The sequence below is a fragment of the Callorhinus ursinus genome, unplaced genomic scaffold (genome assembly GCF_003265705.2).
Source record: "Callorhinus ursinus isolate GAN/ISIS: 27379988/994484 unplaced genomic scaffold, GSC_fseal_2.0 scaffold27, whole genome shotgun sequence".
In the NCBI taxonomy this organism is placed as follows: domain Eukaryota; kingdom Metazoa; phylum Chordata; class Mammalia; order Carnivora; family Otariidae; genus Callorhinus; species Callorhinus ursinus.
This window is the reverse complement of record NW_027397089.1, coordinates 9,614,078-9,636,226: the sequence shown is the minus strand read 5'-3', so window position 1 is coordinate 9,636,226 and position 22,149 is coordinate 9,614,078. Positions and strand designations below refer to the sequence as shown.

At 37.7% G+C, this 22,149-nt stretch overlaps 1 protein-coding gene across 7 annotated transcripts in view; it reads right to left on the bottom strand.

Annotated features, from left to right (window-relative positions):
- BCAT1 (branched chain amino acid transaminase 1) overlaps nucleotides 1-22,149 on the bottom strand; it is a 151,853-nt gene that overhangs the window by 73,586 nt on the left and 56,118 nt on the right. For 3 of the 7 annotated variants that reach the window (XR_012373972.1, XM_073877848.1, XM_073877849.1), the window contains exons 9-10: nucleotides 21,913-22,053; nucleotides 19,780-19,854 (exon numbers count right to left, since the gene is read on the bottom strand). Coding sequence is in view for 5 of the 7 variants with exons in the window: in XM_073877848.1 (XP_073733949.1) it covers nucleotides 19,780-19,854; nucleotides 21,913-22,053 (216 nt within the window). In the remaining 2 variants the exon portion in view is untranslated. Of the gene's footprint in view, nucleotides 1-6,103; nucleotides 12,368-15,374; nucleotides 17,696-19,779; nucleotides 19,855-20,188; nucleotides 22,054-22,149 lie in introns of those variants that run through there. The other 4 variants (XM_073877846.1, XM_073877850.1, XR_012373973.1 and 1 more) reach the window with 3 other exon arrangements.

The following is a 22,149-nucleotide window of genomic DNA, read 5'->3' as shown; positions in this document are numbered from 1 at the left end:
TGGCTGGGAATCTTGTTTATCTTTTTAATTGTGTATATATGCCCAGAGGCTCTCCAATGGCTCTAAATATAAAGAATAAATAGTGTGGAGGAATTCAGTAATTAAGAGTCTCCTGTTGTTTCCTGTGTGGTAATTTTCACAGAGACCACCATGATAATTTACTCACTTGAGGCCGAGACAGAAGGGAAGTGCCAGGAAAAAAGTCAGAAGGAATTAGCAATTTAGGAGGCACATTTCATAATCAGACCTGCATATGTTGGGTTTTGAGCAAACTCAAGGCTACCTTGAGTATAGGGATGGAAAAATCACTTCTTCAGAATGAATTTCTTTATAAAATTGATTCTGCCTTTTTTTTAAGATTTTATTTATTTATTTGACAGAGAGAGAGACAGCAAGAGAGGGAACACAAGCAGGGGGAGTGGGAGAGGGAGAAGCAGGCTCCCCGCGGAGCAGGGAGCCCCATGCGGGGCTTGATCCCAGGACCCTGGGATCATGACCTGAGCCGAAGGCAGACGCTTAACGACTGAGCCACCCAGGTGCCCCTTGATTCTGCCTTTTAAATGAGTCTTGTTTCTAACCTCACAATGATTTCTTAGTGGTACCTCCATTTGATGTGGCTCTGTTCACTGAAAAGTGTTTAGATCGGTGCATTCAAATTTGGAATGTGCAGATGAATCATTCTGTTAAGATGCAGCTTCTGATTCAGTAGGTCTACAGAGGGGCCTGAGATTCTGCATTTCTAACAAGGGCCTTGGAAATGCTGATGCTGCTGGTAGTCTGGTAATGATGCTTTGAGTAGCAAGGCTTTAGATAACTTCTAAACTCATCTGGCAGTTGCTATTTTAGATTTTACAAGACACTCTCTGAAAAAATTAAATTAAATTAGATTAAATTAAGCCCAGGCAACAGGAAGCTAGGATGATTTTCAATGCTAAATGGTTATGTCTCTTCAGGGCAAGAAGGGAGCTTTTGCAAGTTGAGACCTCAAGAGCAAGCTGGCAGACAAAGCAGTGCCAGGCAAGCCTCTAGCCTGTGGAGGAAGTAGGGATCAGCCCAAATCACCATGCCCAAGGGGTTATGGCAAACTCAGGGCTAATCAAGGCCATTTTTCATAACAAAGAGTTAGTCTGGTTGACAGGGTCCAGCAATAACCATAATTGAGCCAAGAGGCAGTGATTTTGTTCCAAAGGTGTCAATCTCTATCAAAACTGGATTCGTGTGTGTTGGGATGGGAAGAGACAAAGTCCAGGCTTGAGATGGTAGCTGGGCCCGGTCAAACAGGCTGAGGCCTTGTAAGCAGCATAACTACCACAGAGAAGAACTATACCAGGGCAGAAATCCGGTTAATCAGAATGAATGGACATGCAGGTTGAGAGTTAGGAAGAAAGTTGGGTGGGATCAGGGGCTCATCCAAGAGACACTAGATGCTGGGATTAGGGCAGCAAAGCTAATTTCATGCCCCTGAACCTCAGCTGTTAATGCACTATCACACCTATTCCCAGTGACCTCAGGAATTGGGTAAGATTTAGCCTTCAGACAAGAAGTCTTCAATACTTGGAGCTAAGCGGTGCTTTGAGAAAGGAAGGTGTGAAGATGCCTACTGGATGCTAGGCACTATGCAAGGTGCTTAGTACATACTGCTTATGTATGATTAAAGATTTTTTTCTCTGGGAAGATAGGATAATGTGTTGTAATCCTTTGAAGAGTTACTAGTCAAGTGGGAGAGGCAAACATTGGCATAAATAATTACAAATTCTCAAAGCCACCTAGGTGAAAGGGGAAGCTTAAATGCAGAGCTGTCTGTGGCCTTCATACACTTGACTAAAGGCTATGCATTCAAATGATTAGCAAGAATAATTGTTAAATAGCATCAGGACGAGGAGGACTATTGCCATTAAAGAAAGTTTTGCTTTAGACTTGGAGGTTGGAGGGTGGCGATACCCTTGTAAAAAATGCAAACATTAACCTCAAGATTATGACAAAAGTCCAAGAAAAATACTGTTCCTTCTCATACGAAATATGAAATCACCTTCTCCTCTGTGAGAAAACCAAACTGGTGAGGAGCTATTTTGGATGATCTCTGCCCCCATCACTTAACCACATTTGGCTTCTTATTGCCTTTTAAATTGCCTTGTCAAATCTCACTGGAGAAGCAGACCTATTTATTCTCTTTATTCAGGGGTTTACAGAAACTGTCTTGCAAAATATAACTTAAATATATTGGGAAGATAGGTAAATAAAAGTCCAAATAACTATAAAAGATGACTCTTAAGCACGGTAGTGAAAGCATCAGTAAGTATTGGGTTGAACCTGGTTGTCATGCTGTGTGAAGTCAGCAGGGTCCAGATGGCTCTTGTGATGATCGCTGTAGTCATACATCTAGAAAATCCATGAAGCTGATTTCTATCATGAGAAGGCCGTTTACCTGTCAAAATAACCCCATCCTTCAATTATACCAGAGAGGGAATTCTTTCCATCTACTTTTGGCCACATTGCATTCTCGGGGCATAGATTCAGGCCAGAAACCCTAAGCTAACAATATTTTATGGGGCATTTGATGGCCAAAAACTCAAATATTTCCCTCACTGGTATCTGAAATTTCACTTGTGATATCTGCCTTCATTTAGTTGGTTCGTGTTGTGCAACATTGCTGTCCTGAAATTCTTACTTTCTCCTAAGCACTGTTTGCAATTAGAGCAGGCTAATGTTGATGCCTCACGTAATTAACAATTTTCTGAATGCTAGGCATGCCTTAGATTAGATACCTGAGTCAAAAGGGAAAAATATGACACATGATTTTCTTTCTTAGAAGAGGAAGCTTCTAGGGGTGCCTGGGTGGCTCAGTCGGTTAAGCATCAGACTTAGGCTCAGGTCATGATCTCGGGGTCCTGGGATTGAGCCCTGTGACAGAATCCTCGATGAGCAAGGAGTCTGCTTGTCCCTCTGCCCCTGCCCCTGCTCATGCTCTCTCTCACTCTCCCTCCCTCAAATAAATGACACACACACAAAAAAGAGGAAACTCTAAGAATGTTATTTGTTTTATATTATTCAGGGTTCTGTAGAGAATCAGAACCAATATATATATATAGAGAGAGAGAGAGAGAACCTATATAATATATATGTATAATATGCAATATATATTATATATTTTAAGAGATATGTATCTCATGAGCTATTTATTTTAAGGAATTGGCTCAAGCAGTTGTGGGGTCTGGCAAGTCAAAAATCTGTAGGACAAGCTGTTAGGCAGAAAACTCAGGTAAGAGTCATTGTTTCCATCTTGAGTCTGAAATCAGCACGGCAGACCAGTCAGGCTGGTGACTCAGGCACGGTTTCTATGTTGCAGTCTTAAGACTGAATTCCTTCTTCTTTGGGAAACCTATGTTTGCTTGTAAGGCTTTCCAAATGGATGAGACCCACCCACATGGTGGAGAGTATTCTACTTTACTCAAATTTTACCAGTTTAGATGTTAATCACATCTAAAAAATATCTTCTGCCCAGCAACATCTAGGCTGGTGTTTGGCCAAATAATCAGGCATGATAGCTTAGTCAAGTTGACACATAAAATTAACCATCATAGTTGTATTCGTATAGAACACTGAACTAAACTTTACTTCTAAAAACTAAAACCATCTAAATACTTCTCAATTTTTTTTATCAATCATTGCTTGGTCTAGCCCTGGATTTTACCTCCAGGCTTGACTAGATCACACATTTCTAACTCACCCTAAGCAGCCTGGGGAAGCTAGATTACACCTCTAGTCCTGTGCCACTGGTCTGGAGCTAGGAACTTTCACCACCTCCCCCAGGCTTGGAAGGAAGAACTGATCACCGCACCTCTTTGTACATTTTTGTAAAGTATCTATTAGCTCCTCTCTGTCTTGGGGTTCATTCATCTATTTTTAATAAAATTCCATTAGCTCACACTTTACACATGAACTGTTATAAACTCTTTATAATATTAACTCATGAATCCTTATAACCCATGAGGCTGCTACTATGATCTACATTTTTTTTTCATGAATTTAAGTAACTGGTTTAAAATCACAGGGTCAGTTGATGGCCCTTAACCATTCTCTTAATTATTAGGCAATCTGTATATTAAGAAAGAGGTTTTGTGGGGAGCCTGGGTGACTCAGTCCGCTGGGCATCTGTCTTTGGCTTAGGTCATGATCCCAGGGTCCTGGGATCGAGCCCCATGTTGGGCTCCCTGCTGAGCTTCTCCCTCTCCCTCTGTCTCTCTCCCTCCTTGTGCTCTCTCTCCCGTCAAATAAATAAAACCTTAAAAAAAAAAAAAAGAAAGAGGTTTTGTTACCTCCAGCCATGGTTTGAAAGAAGCCAGAGATTAAAAGTATCTACCACCTCTGTTTATCATTATCATGAATATTAAGAAATGTTTACTAGATTATTGTAGATATCTTCAAAACAAATGCAGGTTAGGGGAACTTGGGTGGCTTAGTCAGTTGAGTGTCCAACTCTGGGTTTTGGCTCAGGTCATGATCCCAGGGTGCTGGGATCGAGCCCCAAGTCAGGCTCTGTGCTCAGCGGGGAGTCTGTATGAGATTCTCCCTCTCCCCTTACCCCTACTCACGCTCTCTCACGTAAATAATCTTTAAAAATAAAAAATAAAACAAATGCAGTTTAATTGCCTCTTCTCCCTTGAATCAGTTCAGTTTAAAAATAGCTACACTACGCTTGGGATACTTTCTGCCTGATTCTTGTAACCCTAAAAATTTTTTATGAGTTACTCTCATAGATTTTTCAAAAATCCTATCCACGTAGTAACCACAGAGACTTAGTGACTTTGGAGAGAATGACCATGGATTTCAGTCAACACTGTCCCTGTTGCAATCAGACATGACTAGAGAATTAAGCCCAGTGATTGTTCTACATACACATAAGAAGCATCTACATCATGGCTGTGGGTTTTTTTGGTTACAAGAATGTGATCCTGCAAGTCATCACCATTATAAATAAAGTCAGGCTACGATAGAACATTTCATCTAAAGGTAAGTTATCATGGTGGAAGGCAACTATGATATGCCATGTTGTGGAATCAGATTCTTGATTTTAAAAATATGCTTACAATCAAATTGAATCAGCTTAGCAGAAAAATAATTATAAAGATTGAAAATTCCCCATTCCTCCAAGGCTTTTTTTTTTTTGGCTTGTTAGTAAACTGATGTCGAAGAGACACTTTCTCCCCTGAAGGAGACTGCTGTCTCAACTGATAAATCATATAAGCTCCAGTGAATGTATGTCATCACCCTCAGGAATGACAGGTCTATCTTTGTCACTCTTGTGGGATTTGAGCATTGATGCTGTAAGAGAACTTGACTAATAACCTTCACCTGGACCTTCCAAACTCTGCACGTAGCTCCTTGGTAAAGGCTAATATTTTCACAGGTTGACAGGGTTGGGAGAAGAGGGTCACTGAGCACTTTGACACTTTTAAGTCAGTTTATAGTAACTTGATGAAAAACGTTGGGTTTTGCTGTACTTGGCAATCACTGGGACAAATGACAAGGAAATGAATATATGTGACCCTCAGTGCATTTGGCTTCATTCTCTCAGATATGTGCATATGAGGGCCGTTTATACAAGGTCTGGTTTGACCAAAAGGACACATCATTGATGTTCTCTGAGTTTCGATGGAATGCCTTTCACTTTATATTGGGTTTTTAATTCTAAAGCTAGTTAGCCCCTTACGGGTGTATTGTATCAGTGAGGTAGATTCATTAGGGCAGTGAGTAGGAAGCAGCAATCTATTCCCCTTATTCTGTGTAAAATTTAAGACAAAGCTAAATTTTACTGAAGACAGATCCATACTCAGAGGAAAGGACAATTCTTAAAAGCCCACTATATTTATATCCAAATGTTTGAAAATAGATCTATTTAGATTCTATCCAGGTGTATGGTTTCGGGTCTTTCTGGTGTGCTCAATTCTTCTCCTGCTCCCAATGTCATTTTGGTTTAAAAAATACACTACCTTTACATCCTATGACCAAAAGCCTTGGAACACCATGAAAATGACAATTAAACGTTGTATTTCATGCATCCAACAAATGCCGATTTCAAGAGACTACACAAACAGGATTCTTTTGAGTTGTTTTATTGATGACAGAAACAAGTGCATAAAGATTTGATGAGGAATCTGCAAACAATAAAGAATGTGTCTATTGCCGGCAAAATACAATTATTCCAGGTCCTTTAGACACTACAAATATAGAGTTCTTTCACAACAGAAGGTTCATATGTGACAAAGCCATTTTAGGAGGTTTAATTGTGCTTCTACAAAACCTTCAAAGAGTGAGGTAGTTTCCTTTACCCACGTTGTTCTCCACATTTCCACTACACTTTCAATGATCTTGAATCCTTTCACATAACCTGTAAACAACTTTTCCAGAAGGCCAAGCCTTATTTACAAAGTGTTTCTACTTGATTTTTCCTAAAGAGAATTTCAAGAATTACTACACAACTAGAGAAATTTGAGAGACTCAATGGCTGGGCTTTTTCATTGCAATTAGATTTAGATGCAAGAGAACACATTCTAAAAATTCCATAGTTAAGCTGATATTCTCCGGTTTCTGTCTGTAAACTCTGATTTAAAAACTGCTTCCCCAAACTAACTTATTTTCTCTCAGCCACCATTACCAAGTAAGTGCAAATTCTTCACAACAGTGGGTTAGGCTCTGTTTATTAGCTACTTGAGTCCACTACAGAACCATCATTCATTCTCAGAAGTCACCAGGGAAACATCTGCAGAATTTATAGATACTTACAGATTAGCTAGCTTATTTCTAAGACCTCATTCAAAATCTACTTATAGCCATACACTTGAGAGAATTCCTGCACTCTTCAAAAACTTATCAATGAAGTAAAAATTGAGGCAGATATTTGCATTCCCGCACTAACCCTGAGGATGACTTTAATGACCACTGTGAAATCAACTTGGGGAAACTGCAGCATGATTTTAGTTTAAGACTAAATGTCAATATTCAACTAATTTCCAAATCAGTTAACCTTCACCAAGGAAAAGGGGATGGTGGTAAATTGTTTTTCTAAGGGGGGATGGGGTGGGGCAAGTCACAATCTACTCTTCATCACTTATTTTTTCAGCCTCAAGAAGCTTCACAAATCTTAAATGGTTGAAGAAATGACACAATAGACCTTACAGACTATTGCAATTATAAAATAAAGTCTTACCTAAATTTGTAGTAAAGTGTTTTCCATGTAACAAGACTATCAGATTATTACCTCAAGATCAAAGCTGAATTCTAATGTCTGATGAACTGACCACTCTATTTAGCCCCTTCCTAATTGGCACTATTTGTATTTGGTACCTATGTTGAAAGCTAATGGTGCCTATGGCTGGCAGAATAAGGAAAAGACTTCTCTGGACAATACAGAAGCAAATTTGATTTTTTCCCTCTATTCCTTCCTCTACCTTCAGTTGTTCTTCTTCTGACATCTCTAATTAAAAGTTTCTTTCCCCATAATTTAATAATGGGCAACAAGAAACCTAGCCATTGTGAAGTGGGTGTGCAGAGAAATCTGTCAATGAAACTGTATGTCAATTCATTCTCATACCACCGCTTATCGTCAATTCTTACCATCCCAGCAGTGGATTCTGTTAAGTTGGACATTATGCAACTCAAGTTTCAGACCTTATTAGTAGGGTCTACAGTGGTATGAAAAATACAGCTCCAGACAGAATACAATTACTTAAGACTTCAGTCACTGTATGCAGCAGGTTTTAAAGACTGCTTCATTTCTAATACCGAATTTCATGCCTTTACCATTCACTAAAGCAAATATATTTACTTATATCTGATCCCAGGGAATTATTTACCCACAAATGCTATTATATCCTGTTGACTTTTTTTTATCAAGCCCCCCAAATTAATATCTGAGAAGTCTTGTCATAGAGTATGTATGTTGAAGAGAAAAATCACTTTCTTCTACCTTTGAATTATTTAAAATGTGTTTTGGCAATGATGAATACGATAATCTCATTGCAATACTTTAAATGGCCTTTCTTTCAAAACCTCAAACCATGAAAAATCAGTGTTATATGTCTTCCATCTGATTTTTCTGAGTAGCTGGATCCATCATTTTCAAGCTAACACTCTAAACAGTTTGATTTATTATATTTTCCAGAAAAATGTACCCTAAGAACATTTTATTTCAATAATACCTGACTTTGAGTTTAAGATCAGCAAGGATGCTGTAATTTAAGGTGATCTTTTGTTAGATGAACCATGACAAGTTAACATTGCTCCAAAGGATGTAGTTAACAAGTATACTAGGTAGGTTGGCAGTAAGCGGTAAACCAAGAGGGAATTCACACCATGTAGACAGTGGCTGAATAACCTCTAAATGCTAACCCCACTGAGTAGTTTTGCACTAGAAGGAAGGAATGAAAAAAGGGACAAATTTCCTTTAAAAAATGAGATGACAATATTCATTGTGACTTTTTGATAAGAGATGTGTTCTCGCTGTCAGATCTCATCATCTAATTACATTAAATATTTCCCTTTTTATCTAAAAATTTGCTTACATAGTAGAGTATCAACTCCATGAATATAATGTCTATGTACTATTTATTTTCTAAAACTAACTTCCTAATCCCTACTGCTAGTTATGTTAGATACAAATTTGTGGGTACTCAACATTTATCAAATTAAATGACAAAGGGAACTATAATCTTTATGACCTTTGTCATAGGTAATGCTTATCGAAAAGCTGGTACTCTTTGTCTCCCTTGGGGGGAGACATCTGGAAAAGAGGTGAACAAATCCTACTTGTGGTAAAACAAAGTGACAGGTGTTATAAAGTGTCCACTAAAACTATTTGTGAGCATTACTATTTATAACCTAAGTTTCTGCATATCCACATAAGAAATCCACATCACAAAGAATTCTTGGATCACATTTAGCATCAGAACATGAAATAGGGAATCCTTACAATGGTTCTCCAACCCCTAAGCCCTTTGCTTTTAGTCCATCTGATGAAAACTGATTGCCCTAAATATTTTAGAAAAGATAAAGTGAACAAGTGTTGTCATTTTCTGCTTAAAATATATTTTCCCAATCATTATGATAAACTGAACATATACTTTTAAACAGGAACTTTTTTAAAGAAAAAGAATACAGTGACTGAGCTCTGAGTGGGAAAGGGGAGAATAAGTAAACTTACTGGCAGCTGATTTTATAGCACAATGCCCCTAAAGTAGAGGGAGCTGATTCTACCACCTTAGTAAAAAGGCTCCTACAATTCTTTTGACCAAGATATACTCATTAATTGCCTCAAGCTTTTAAGACTGCTGATGCGAGGAAAGCAAGACCCCTTGTTTAGGTACAATTACATCAAGCAATAAACTGGATATGATGAAGAATTTTAACCTATGGCGTCTAACATAGGCTTCCCCTAACTCCAGGAGGGCTGACCCTGCATGTCATGTAGGTGGTGTTACGCTGTGCTTTCTTGCTGCTACCGTCGGTGACCTTTTTTTTTTTCCTTATGGTAATATTTTGAGAAAAGAATAGAGAGTATTTACCAAGTAGAAAAAAAACCCCATGATTCCCTAACAATTTTTCTCTTCCCTTATTTCTCTTTCCCTTTCACTCTTCCTTTGTACTTTTGAAAGCAAAGGTAAAAACAGGTATTAGTGTATTCATTCCTGCCAGTTGCAGGTCCTAGAGAATATGCTGTACACTCCTGCAGCTGATGCTTCTTTTGGGACATCATGAATGGAATCCTTAATAAATGACTGTACCCGAGAAAATTTCTAATAGCCAATATCTTTAGGAAATGCCCAAGTTTTGTTTATGTCTGAACACTTGATTTTAAAAATCCTGGTTTCTACCCATGTGTTTAGGAAAAAGCTGACAAACTTGGTCTGAAATGTAAAAACTGAAAAAAAAAGTGGGAGGAAGAGAACATGCAAAATAAGTTAATCATTATCATTCTAAGTGCCACCAGTTCTGTTTATATTCATGCACATGTGAATTGTTGAATCTCATTTGATCAACCCAATTAAACATTAAATAATTGCAGCCAATTATGCAAATATCAGCAACAATATTAATTTGTTGATCCTTTTGAGCAGATTAGCCTCACATGTTCCTAATGCTAGACTATCTTACGCCATAAATGATCAATTAGTGTTAGGATAACTAAGTCTTGAAGAATGGATAATTGCCTAGTTATAATGTGTCACTCTTGCTGTATTAATCCACTGCAATTAAACAAATAGTGCACAAGGAAAAAAGATGTGCAGATGTTCCTTTTAAATCTATTTAACAAGTTAGTGTCAAGGTCAATTTTCTGTCTTATTACTTAAAAGAGAATGGCAGATTGTGTTCTCTGTTTTAGGAGACCTCCAGTTTTTTAAAATGTATATCCTTAGTTTTCACTCCATCTGGTAGAAAGGGCTTAAAATGCTCTTAAGATTTGATCAAAGAAATCATAGAGACATAATGTCAAGACATATTGTTCTCTAACTTCTACAACGGACATGTGTTGCCATACTAAATTTAGAGATGCAAAGTATAAAATGTATTTATGGCAAACAAATGATTTCCGTTTCTCATAGAAATGTGAGTCTAGTTATTAAGTGCTACTTGACAGGTTGGAATTACCTTTAAGTCTTTTCTAGACTACTATATTAAAAACGAGGTCACGGGATTTAGCCAAGGCAAATGCACACCCTTAGAATACTACTTGGTGAATGTGTGTAGAGGACAGTTAAAGTACTTGAGGCCTGAAAAGAACAGACTCTTCCAAGACTTCAGATCACCAATTAAAAGCCCCCTAAGAGATATTTTTACTATTCCTTTTCATCTTATACTTCCCTAATTTTCATTTTACCATCCCTATCTAAAAGGACCCTATGGTCAAAAGTCTTGGAAAAGAATCAAAGCCCCATTTGCTATGTGCTGCTAAATGCCTTAAGGAAATTTTTCTAACACATCAAACTTTTAGAAATTTTTTTCCTTGCTCTGAAAAGAGAATGAAATATGATCAGCAAGATGAAAGTTATTAGAACTGAGGGAAACCAAAATATAATGTCTGAGAGTTGACCTTCCAAGGGTAAATGTTTTCTAGCAAGATCTGACTTTCCCCTAGATAAACCAGGATTCAATTTTAACTCACAGCTCCTAAATGAGGAAAATAACATCTAGAATTGCTTTCCCTGTATCCTAACCACGTGATCATCCAATCCACATTCAAAAGAAATGAATGCCTACAAAAGCAAAGTATACCCCTTTGCTTTCTACCAAAAAGCTAGATATGAGGATTTATTTTGTATTTAACACTTAACAAATGTCATTTCCATTTGGTTGGTATGATATCACGACCTCACTAGAGCCATTATTTCAATTCCAAGACGGTCTTTAAATACAAAATAATCCCTCCAACAAGCTATGCCTTTGAGTATCTCTAATGACTTAGCAGTCCCTGGAAAATTAAGACAATATGAGGTACATGTGCACAATGTCAGAATCAACCACAAATTCTAATAAAGAGGTTTCATAATATAGAAACAAAGGTGGTACACTTCTATAGAAGCTAAATGATCGATCATTCATTATTTAATGAGTATCTCTTATGTGCCAGGCAGGGGGCTACAAAGATGTCTAAGGCACAAGACCCTCAGTCTTGTATTAGGGCCTGACAAACAGCCAAATACAATACACTGCAGAAAGGACAATGGTGGAAATGTGCACAGGTCTTGCTGATGCACAAGGAGAACTTGGAGCAGGCTGTGACAACAACAGGAAGAAGGGGAGAGATTTACCTTAAGATGGACATGGGGGGGGCTGCAAAAATAAATGTGAAGGGAAGAAAACCAGTTTTTGAAAGGCTTAATTATAAAAAAAACAAACAACATCCAACCATTTTCTGAAGATGAAGGTACATCACAGGAAATGTTACCTATGAAATTTACCCAGATCAGTTTTCAAACACAAACTCATTTGGTTGAGGAGACTATAACTTAAGCTAAGGAATAAACAAACACTTCTGTATCTGAGTAAAGTATTAAGGGAGGCACTAAAATTATTGAGGAAAATTCTATGCTATATGGCTTACATGATCATCTTTCCAAGAGAAGGTAAAGTAAGCTTCTACTACCAAGTTTACAAAATAGCACTTGATTGCAATTCATTTTCTCTGGCATGAAGAAACAATCACCCCAGTAACACTGATAATACAAACTACATTATGCACAACTAAAAACAGGTAGCCAAAGAAATCTATCATAATTCAACCGCAACGGTCTGTCTCAACAGCACACTGGTGATATCCTGTATTTTCCATTCAGGACACTATGATTGTCCAGTCGCTCTCTTCTCTTCCATACTACAACAAAAAAAGCAAGAAAACATATTTAAGTGCAAAACCTAACAGTGGAGGAATCTTTTCTAAACTCAGTAATAGAACCAACATTGTACAAAAGGTATGCTCCTGTTTTGAACATTAAAAGCATATTCACATTAAAAATATGATTAGAGAGAAAGAATCAAATACCTGGAAAGAACCACAAATTTCATAATTATGGTTGAACTCAAATTTATGGCTGGTATAGTCTTGAAGTAATGCCTTTTTATTGCCATTCTGTATTTAGCATCTGCTGTCCAAATAAAGTAACTGAGTTAAATTTAATTATTGTCATCTTTACTCTAAAGAAGTGATGTTCAAAGTGTATCCCCCAGACCAGGAGCATCAGCATCACTAGGCAACTTGTTTCAAATGCAAATTCTCAAGCCCTAGCTCAGACTTCACTGAATCAGGAAAGCCTGGGGATGGGTCCAGGCAACCATGCATCAACCAACACTTCTGGGTGATTGTGACGCTAAGGTTGAGAGTCACTGCTCTAAAAGCCCCCTTCTCAGGAGTGTTTTGTGTTTGTGGACAAAAATATTAAATGGACAAGCCCTGTGGCTCTGAACAGCAGTTCTGTTCTCTAAAGTTGTTCTGTGATGTTAGCATCCCAATTTTTCTTATTCTTTCAAAAGTTATGGAACTATATCATAATCAGAATTTATTTGAATCAAGTGATTCGCTTTTACAAAGCAGAATTTCCATACTTAAAACTGAATTAAATGAAATAAAGATATTCCAGATGTCAGAAGTAGAAAGCTAGTTTTGATTCATTCATTCATTCACTTAACAAACATCTCTGTGTGTAAATGAGCTCTCACTCTTTGAGCAAGTACTGCATGTTAAGGCCATGGTGCCAAGTGCTTTACAGACTCATTACTAAATTTATCCTCACGGTAACCCCAGATAGTGGGTGCCATTATCAATCTTATTTTATGGATGAGAAAACTGTATTAGGGACATTAAAAAACTTACTCAATTAGTAAATGGTAGAGCCCAGACTCTAGCCAAAGGTCTCTCTCACACCAAATTACATGTTCTTTGCTACTATCTGAAATTCCTGCCACGTGTTCACATAGCCATATGTGTGGAGACAGACTTGGAACGTATCTCCTCTACCACCCAGAGCAGCATGCCATTATGTCTGCCACCATGTGCTTGCCTAAATCACTCAGATGATGTCCCCTTTTCACATGAACTGGCCTTTCAGTGCTAATAGAACTTCAGTTGAAATTCATATAAAACATAAGAAGTTCTGAATTGGAAAGAACTTTAATGATCATCTAACATGTAGGAGATTCAGGGCGCCTGGCTCAGTCAGTAGAGCATGTGACTCTTGATCTCGGGGTCATAAGCCCCATGTTGGTTGTAGAGATAACTTGAAAGTGAAACCTTTAAAAATAAATAAATAAAATGCAGGGGATGAGTCAAATAGTGGGGCTCTGGATTTTTACTCCAGAACAATTCCACTTTGATTGGTTGTCTATATTGGGATTCCAGGAAAGATTTCTTTTGTAGAAAGTTCTGCTCCTTCAAAATCAAGTGTGGGGTGCCTGGGTGGCTCAGTCAGTTAAGTATCTGACTCTTGATTTTGGCTCAGGTCATGATCTCAGGGTTGTGGGATTCAGCCCCGTGTCAGGCTCTGTGTTCAGTGCAGGAGTCTGTGTTTCCCTCTCCCTCCGCTCCTCTCCCACTCACACTCAACACTCTTCTCTCTCACAAATAAATAAAAATAAAATCTTTAAAAAAAAAATCAAGGGGCACCTGGGTGGCTCAGTTGGTTAAGCGTCTGCCTTTGGCTCAGGTCATGATCCCGGGGTCCTGGGATCGAGCCCTTCATCGGGCTCCCTGTTCATTGGGAGGCCTGTTTCTCCCTCTCCCTCTGCCTGCCATTTCCCCCGCTTGTGCTCTCTCTTTCTCTCAAATGAATAAAATCTTAAAAAAAAAATTTTTTTAAAAGCAAGTGTGAAGAGCAATGAACTTTTTAAGCCAAGCTTCTCATTTTACATATAAGGACATTAAGGCTCTAGAAAACTCTTAATCATAAGCCCAGGGCTCTTGCCTCTGTTTGATGCTATTTCTCCTATGTTACACTGTCCATGTGCTGTGTTCCTCTTAAAGAGCTTTAAAGACCTCAGAGAGCAGAATCTATCAAAATTGGTAAAAAATACTGGAAGCCAAGAAGGGGTCTACTTACGACCTTCAGGTTTATAGAAAAAGGAGAATGAAGGAAGCCCAGTGACTATAAGTGACTTGCTGAATCCATATCAGAAAGAGTTGTCTAAAGAGTGTGGCTTCCCACTACAACTACAGTTGTTGATTCATGATGAATGCTGGATAAAACATTCCCAAATTCTGCTTGATTTATGTATGGTGCCGACATGACTTAAGCTAAGATCAAAATACGTGTTTTATTTCTTGTGCCTGGATTCCCATTAATACATTAGACACTTACGCCATTAATAACAATTGAGTGTCATCACACTGACATTTTAGCAGATCTACATTATTGTGATTCACACCCACCATAATTTCATCTTGAATCTCATCAGTTAAAGTAAATTTGCTTCCAATTAGTTGTTTTAGTTTTATAAACAGTCAAAAATCAATTTTGATTACAATGACAGTCATAGGCCATCTAAGAACCTGCATAATATATATTAAGATTTACCCCTCACATCCTATAATTTATGCTTTTATGTAAAATTATAGCATTCTGAGATGCATCCAAGAGATGTGATAATACAGGTCGTTTATAATACCTACACCTAGGCAGTTAGCAATCAAACTTTTCATTTGGATGATAGGTAATTCGATTTAATTTTTCAAAGCAAAATAATTCAAAAGCAGAGATGAGACAGATTTTAGTAGAAATAGAAATTATCTTCTTTCCTCAGGAGCAGGTGTCCAGAGGAGGGGAAAGAACAATGTCTGCCTGGGTGAGGCTGTCCTTATCCCATCGTCAGGGTGATTACAAAACCACAGCAGCAGGCCCACACCTTCAGCCTTTGGCAGGTGCACTCTAAGTCACATTGACTTGACGTTGTTCGCTGGAATCAAAGACGAAGTTAAAGCAACATGGCAGATCAGACTGAGCCCGTGGTGTGATACTCTGAGCCTAACAGTGTGATGTGCAGAAATTTCACCTTTCATGAATTCCAGGAAGAACGCTATACCAAAACACGAATAATGACAAGTTCATTACTTCCCATTCAATGCACATATGGCAAATAATTTTACATGGCCTTTGCTAAAATGCCTTTTACCTTCAGTAGAAAGATCTTAGCAACATAAAGGGCAATCTACGTGTCATGCACTTACTCTCTATGATGCCAGTAAAAATATAATCAGTGCTGCCCACCAGGTAACAATTTGTTATTCTTGTTCTAAATCCTATTCAATGGCCCGCAAAGCTCTGTAATCCTGTAACGTGGAGAAGTGTGTATTAGGGAACAAGGAGGGGCTGGGAAGCTGGTCAAGGGACTGTGTCATCAAGGCAATCTGGCAATGTTCACTTAGTGTGCACACAAAGAGAAGGATAACTCAGGACATCAGCAGGGGAAAGTGGTGGGGCTCTTTTAACTTATGTAACTAAAAACCATCAAGTGGTTCCACTGAAAACAAGAAAAATGCAAGACCACTAATGGTCATTTATTCTCACAAAGCTGTAGCCGCTAGTGGGGAAAACAGATTTTTGAAAGAAATTCCATCTGGTGGCCTGCAATCAATACAGATCCTGCTCCTAGCTCACTGGGATTTCCTTGCCCTAACCTACTTAAGACCTCTCAAGTCTCTGCAATCACTACTTCCCACTTTCTAAAACCTCAACAGCAGCACTGCTATTTACACAAACATACTGTCCTGGTATCTGAGACCTGGATTCCAGCTTTTATCTGATCCTGATAGCAGTCTTGGTGTGTGTATTTCACTTTTCTTTTTAAGTGAAAAATCAGGTCCTCTGAAAGTTTTCTTGCAAAGTAATTTGACGTTATTCAAGACCTTCCTCCCACCTCTCCTCAGAATGTGTTAATATATAAGAGCAACACGTTTCTGTTCTTCAGTATTTGTCTGGTATATCCCTCACTTATTCATTCCTTTTTCATTTATGCAAGAAACATCACTGAGTATGTACTATAGACCAGGCCCTGCACTGAATATTGGGGTTACGAGAAGGGAATAAACCAATCCTTACATTCAAATCACCTGGAACAAAGACAAGTGTGTGACTAATTAAATACAATTTAAAGGCCATATGTGATCGTTCCAGGTGCTATGGACGCTGGAGGAAGAACTAGCATTTGAATGAATGAATAGGTGTTTGTACTGGGGGAAAGGGATGTTGTTCAAAAGAGATTTTAAAGGTTCCTCAAGGAGATGTGCCTTGAAGGACAACCAATAACTTTTCAAGTGGGCAAACCGTACAAGGTTTACAAGGTACAGAAAGGCAGGAAGAAGCAGCAGACAGCAGAACATACTGGAGAACAGAGAAGACCCCAAACGGCAGGCACATAGGTGAGTATGATGGTGAGTAATCAGATTAGCAAAGAGGAATGGGAGAGAAAAGAAACATTGGCAATATGGCTAATGTTCTCCAAGTTTCAATTTGGTTAAGTAACATAAACGTGTTTTTGTTTGTTGCTTAAAAAAAGAAAAAGAGACTGTCATTTGAAATGCTCCCCTCCTAAGAGGTATTTGTAGGGCAATCTCAAACCCATGGAATTATATGGAAAATTAGCCAAACGGAATGAATGCTTAACCTCAGAGGTTCTTACTCAGATACAGAAATACACAAGTTAAATGAAAAGCAAATCTGTGGTTAAGAAGGAATTTCCCCCCCAGGTCACGGTGGCAAGAATCTTGAGGGTTTTTTGGTTGTTGTCTCTCTCCTCTTCAATTTACCAGAGCACTTTGTAGGAAATATCCATGTTTCCATGTAATGTCAAAGAGATCAAACGTAAAACATGATGCAATCCTATGCTTTTCTCAACAATCGCCTAAGTTATTTTTCTTGGAGAGAAACAGACACCCGTAGCTTCGTTGACAGCACCAATTTGCCATCTTGTAAGAGAGTAATTTTGAAACTTTAGGTTCCATGCCCACAGGCATAAAATAATTGAAAAAGGATGTGGTCTTAGATTCTGAATGGATGGTCCTTTGTTACTTAACAATTTGGAGGAGGGTTGGTCCTTCTGGTTTGTGGTTTAATTCAGAATCATGTATCCTGTGACTAGCCCTTTGTTGCCTTGTTCCTAGGGAGCTCTGAATGTATCATTAATTTTCAGTGTTACTACCATTATACTTTACTACCTAGGGTAAAAAGAGAAATTATTAATTTCTTCTTAGCTATAGGCACTCTAGAAACTATATACAGGTAAGACAAAAATATTGTTTCTTCTCATTCTCTGCTTCATACATATCTTTTATTTTTAAACATATTCATGTGGTCTCACATTTAAGTTGAATATTTATTTTGTCTTTCTATAGCTTTGACATCTCTAATTTTTTTATCCCTTTTATCACTATCACCAGCACCTAGAACAGCCTCTTGCATACTGTTTGTGCTCCACACGTATATTTATTGAATGAATTAGTCAAAAACATCCCTTGCAGTCCTAATCTTACTTTAAAAACGCTCTGAGAACTTTTGTACTGGCTTGCCACCTTGCCCCAAAAATATGTCTTTGGGCTTCTCTTTTATTTATACTTTAGGGTTCTGATGCATATATTTTGTCACTATCTCACTGGGAATGACACACATTTCTGCTTTTGTCTGTCTTAGCCAAAGCTTCATGATTATGTCCATCAAACACCTCTACTTAGATCTTTCTTCCAATTCAAATTTAATACAGTTTGATTTCTCCCCTCAGCCTACTTGACTTCTATTCCTTTTCTTCTAATCCTTTACAACCAAATCAAATTAAGTGTAAATTTTCTTATTTTATCTAATCTCTAAGAGGTGACTCTGAAATCTCTTGTTTTGTGTATTGACTTTCAATAGAATGAAACATTCTCTTCTCTCTTCTGTACAACTTGTTCCAGAAAATTTTCCAAAGTGATCTTTTCTTATCACCATAACGACATACCCCCTCCCCTTAAAAATCTTTCAGCTTCTGTTTTGGATAAAGGCTTTCATAATCTAGCCAATTATATATTTTGTTCTATTTACATTTTTTATTTGACCAAAACACTAATAACTTACTACTTTCATCAGATTTACTCAGCTAACTGTAAAAAAATTTAAGATGACTAAAACATCCCAATATTTTTCATTAAAGTTTTACTTAATGTATTCCAAATTGTTTCTATGTACAAAACAACTCAGTAAATTATATGTCTTCTAATATTAAGAAATTCCTTTATTTCGTTTATGAAGATTCCTTTACAGAAAGCCTTCACTGAAGAGGGGAAGATCGATAGTTCATTGATTCAAAAACCACAATCATTCTTACCTTTTAATATTATTAATTTTGCATAAATGTTGCAGAGTAAGTCTTCCAAAAATACCATTTTTATCACTATCCTAGGACCTCAGTCACTCTGGAGGGGGCTGCTGCTTTGCCAACCAACTTTTTTAGCTTTTAAACCTGGCACTGTTGGCTATCACCCAAACTATCAGACTTTATTTCACATTTCTGTATGAATCTCAGCTTCCCCTGGCTATGTTCAGTGAGTGGTAATGATGATATCTGGGCTCAACAAAAACTTTCAACAACTTGTAAGGTGTTTGCAAATTATAGAACAGTCTCTTTTATATGACCCAGCATTCAATACCTGGTACTTGATATGTCTGCCTAGAAATATGCTTAACTGCGTGATGAGACACTACTGTAAACTGTTGCTCAGGAAAACATAAGCAGAACAAGGGTAACAGTATAAAAAAAAAAATAGGTATGCACACTCTTTGACCCAACAGTTAATAATCTCAGGAACTTATCGTAAGGAAATAATCAAAGATTGCACTGTTCATAACAGTTAAAAAATTGCCAACAGCATAAATGTTCAATAATAATATCTCTTTAAAAGTTGTGGTGCATCCATATAATGGTATTCAATTACATGGAATTAAGAAATTTATTGATATGAAAAAGCAAATGATTTACTAGGCGAAAAAAAAAGGTAACAAAATCATGTATGACCCTATTTTGTTAGAAAAAAATTATCAAAAAGTATATAAACAGAAAATATTGAAAGTTGAGACATCAAAAATTAATGATGGTTATATTTCAGCATTGAAATCACAGGTAACAGTTTTCTTCTGTGCTTTATTCTATAAATCTAATTTGTTAACCCCAAATGGCAGTGCTTACTACTCTCTTCTCTCCGTTGAAATATGATTTGGCTGCAAGTTCTGATTGAAATAAGATGACATTTTCAAAGAAAGAAGCCCTTACCTGAATATCAGTCAATTTGTCCAAGATCCGACTTGCAAGCTTCGGACCATTCTCCATAGTTGGGATGTGTATAGTCTACGAAAGAAAACCACATGCAGTATAATTTGAGGATATCCATGTAGATGGTGACAGTAAGTAAGACACTCAGCAATTCTGGTGTATCAAGGCAATTCGATGGAGATAAGGAATGGCACTATGATAACCTGATTATGTACACTAGCTCCTTATGCCAAAGACTCTTTTCTATTCTGAATTTGAATAAAAACAAACTAGCCAATGACAGGTTGTTTCTTGTCTACCAACTGATTTGAGGGCACAACTGGTTTACATGTCAGTCTTTAGGCGGATGTGAGGAACCAAACAGAAGCTATGGGAACCAAAAAGAGTGGCGAGACATAAAGAATCTTACCCCTTTCAGGATTCGGAGAATCTACAGGATGAATGATTGGCCTCTGTACCTAATCCTTCTGGCAAGGAATGAGAACTCAAAAACATTTTGCCACAAATTAAAGCAAGTCATTGCAGGAACATAAATTAAAGCAAGTCTATGCCTTCATAAAAGGGGCAACTAAACCTATGTCTGTTCAAAGTCAGACCTGCGGGGGCTACAACCTCCACAATGCTGGATAGCATGGTTACACTGGGTGCTGAGAGATTTCATGCCCCTAATTTACATTTGAGTCATGCCCATTCCTGCCTCACTGGCTTGCAGGCTTTTGGTAGTCTGATTTTAGCAGATAGAGCCGATGCTGTCACTTTTCTTCTTACACGCTTTGTGATAACAGGATAATTAGATGTACCTGTTAGCTCTGAATACCCTGTGAAACAAGACTATTAAAAATGCATTGGACTTTATCAACTTATTTCTAGAGGTGAAATAATTGGACTTAAAAAAATCTGACCTAATGGCGACTTTAGTTAATTAAAAAAGTGGACCAATAATGCACTTACCTAGATATCACCATAATAAAATGTGAAACAGTAGCTTTGTAATCAGTATAAATATTGATACATAATAATTTAGTTCTTCTCCTTTGAAATGATAAATCTCTAGATGGAATCATGTCAAAAGTCATTCCTTACAATCAAGTTTGAAAATTTCAAGCAATGAAGCAGCCACCATTAAAATCAGAAAAGGTTTACTGAGGAAAAATAATTATGTTAAATTTAAAAACCAATCAAATTTATATTTAATATGATTAATTTAAGCCAATTCACACTGTAAGAATTATACCCACATGCCTTTAAGCTATGAAGTTAGGCAATGATGTTAAGTATCAGAGCTTGGGGCGCCTGAGTGGCTCAGTCGGTTAAGCGTCTGCCTTTGGCTTGGGTCATGATCCTGGGGTCCCAGTTTCAAGCCCCACATTGCACTCCCTGATCAACAGGGAGTCTGCTTCTCCCTCTGTCCCTCACCCTGCTTGTGCTCTCTCTCTCTCTCTCTCTAATAAAATCTTTAAAAAAAATGAATTAATTAATTAATTAAAAAAAACCCCACAACCCCCCACCCCCCAAGGAATGGAAATACAGCACATATAAAATCAGATTAATTTACTGGAAGAAGAAAATTTCTTCCAACCAAATGACTGAATTTCTTTTGGAGGATTTTAGCAGGTGTATCAACTTTGCCAAATGAAAATTTTTTCATAAAATGGTCTAAGGAATAATAACAGCAGCAGCAATAATAACAACAATAAATGTAGGAGCTGATCATTCAGATGAGTTTCCTATAGCTGTTTTACTGCCATTACTACTCCAGTAGGTTAGGAGTCCTTTTGGAAACCAGAAACTGAAACTTAACTACCTGTAGAAACTTTTAGTGAGCTAGTAGAAAGAAATAAGGGTGGAAAGTTATTGGCACATCTCCAGTCCCTAAACTGACATAAGGTAGATGTGATACTTGTCCGAGGACAAAGCTGATTCCGCCCCAAGATTGGAGCTTACACAAAATCACTGGAAAGATGAGAGTAAGTAATTTGGTAATACAGGTTCATTGGGACAAACTGCCAAGTTATATTTAAAAAAAAAAAATCCTTTGCATCTTGGGTCCAACTAGCATTTCATTTACACATTTAAAGAATTAAATTATAGGCAAATGCTTGGAAATGACAGGAGGTGAAGAAATAGTCTTACCTCACCCTTGTACAGTATATCAGAAACTGGGCAAACAACGCAGGCTGTACCAGAGCCAAACATCTCCCTCACCCGGTTCCCCTCAAGGGCTGTTGTCAAGTCATACATGGTGAGGTACCTCTCCGACACCTTAAATTCACCCTGTTTGGAATATAAAAAATAAAAATATTAATATTTTCAAGGGAAAGGCATGCAAAAAAAGAACCCCTGCAGTACTTACCTTCTTACTTTACATTC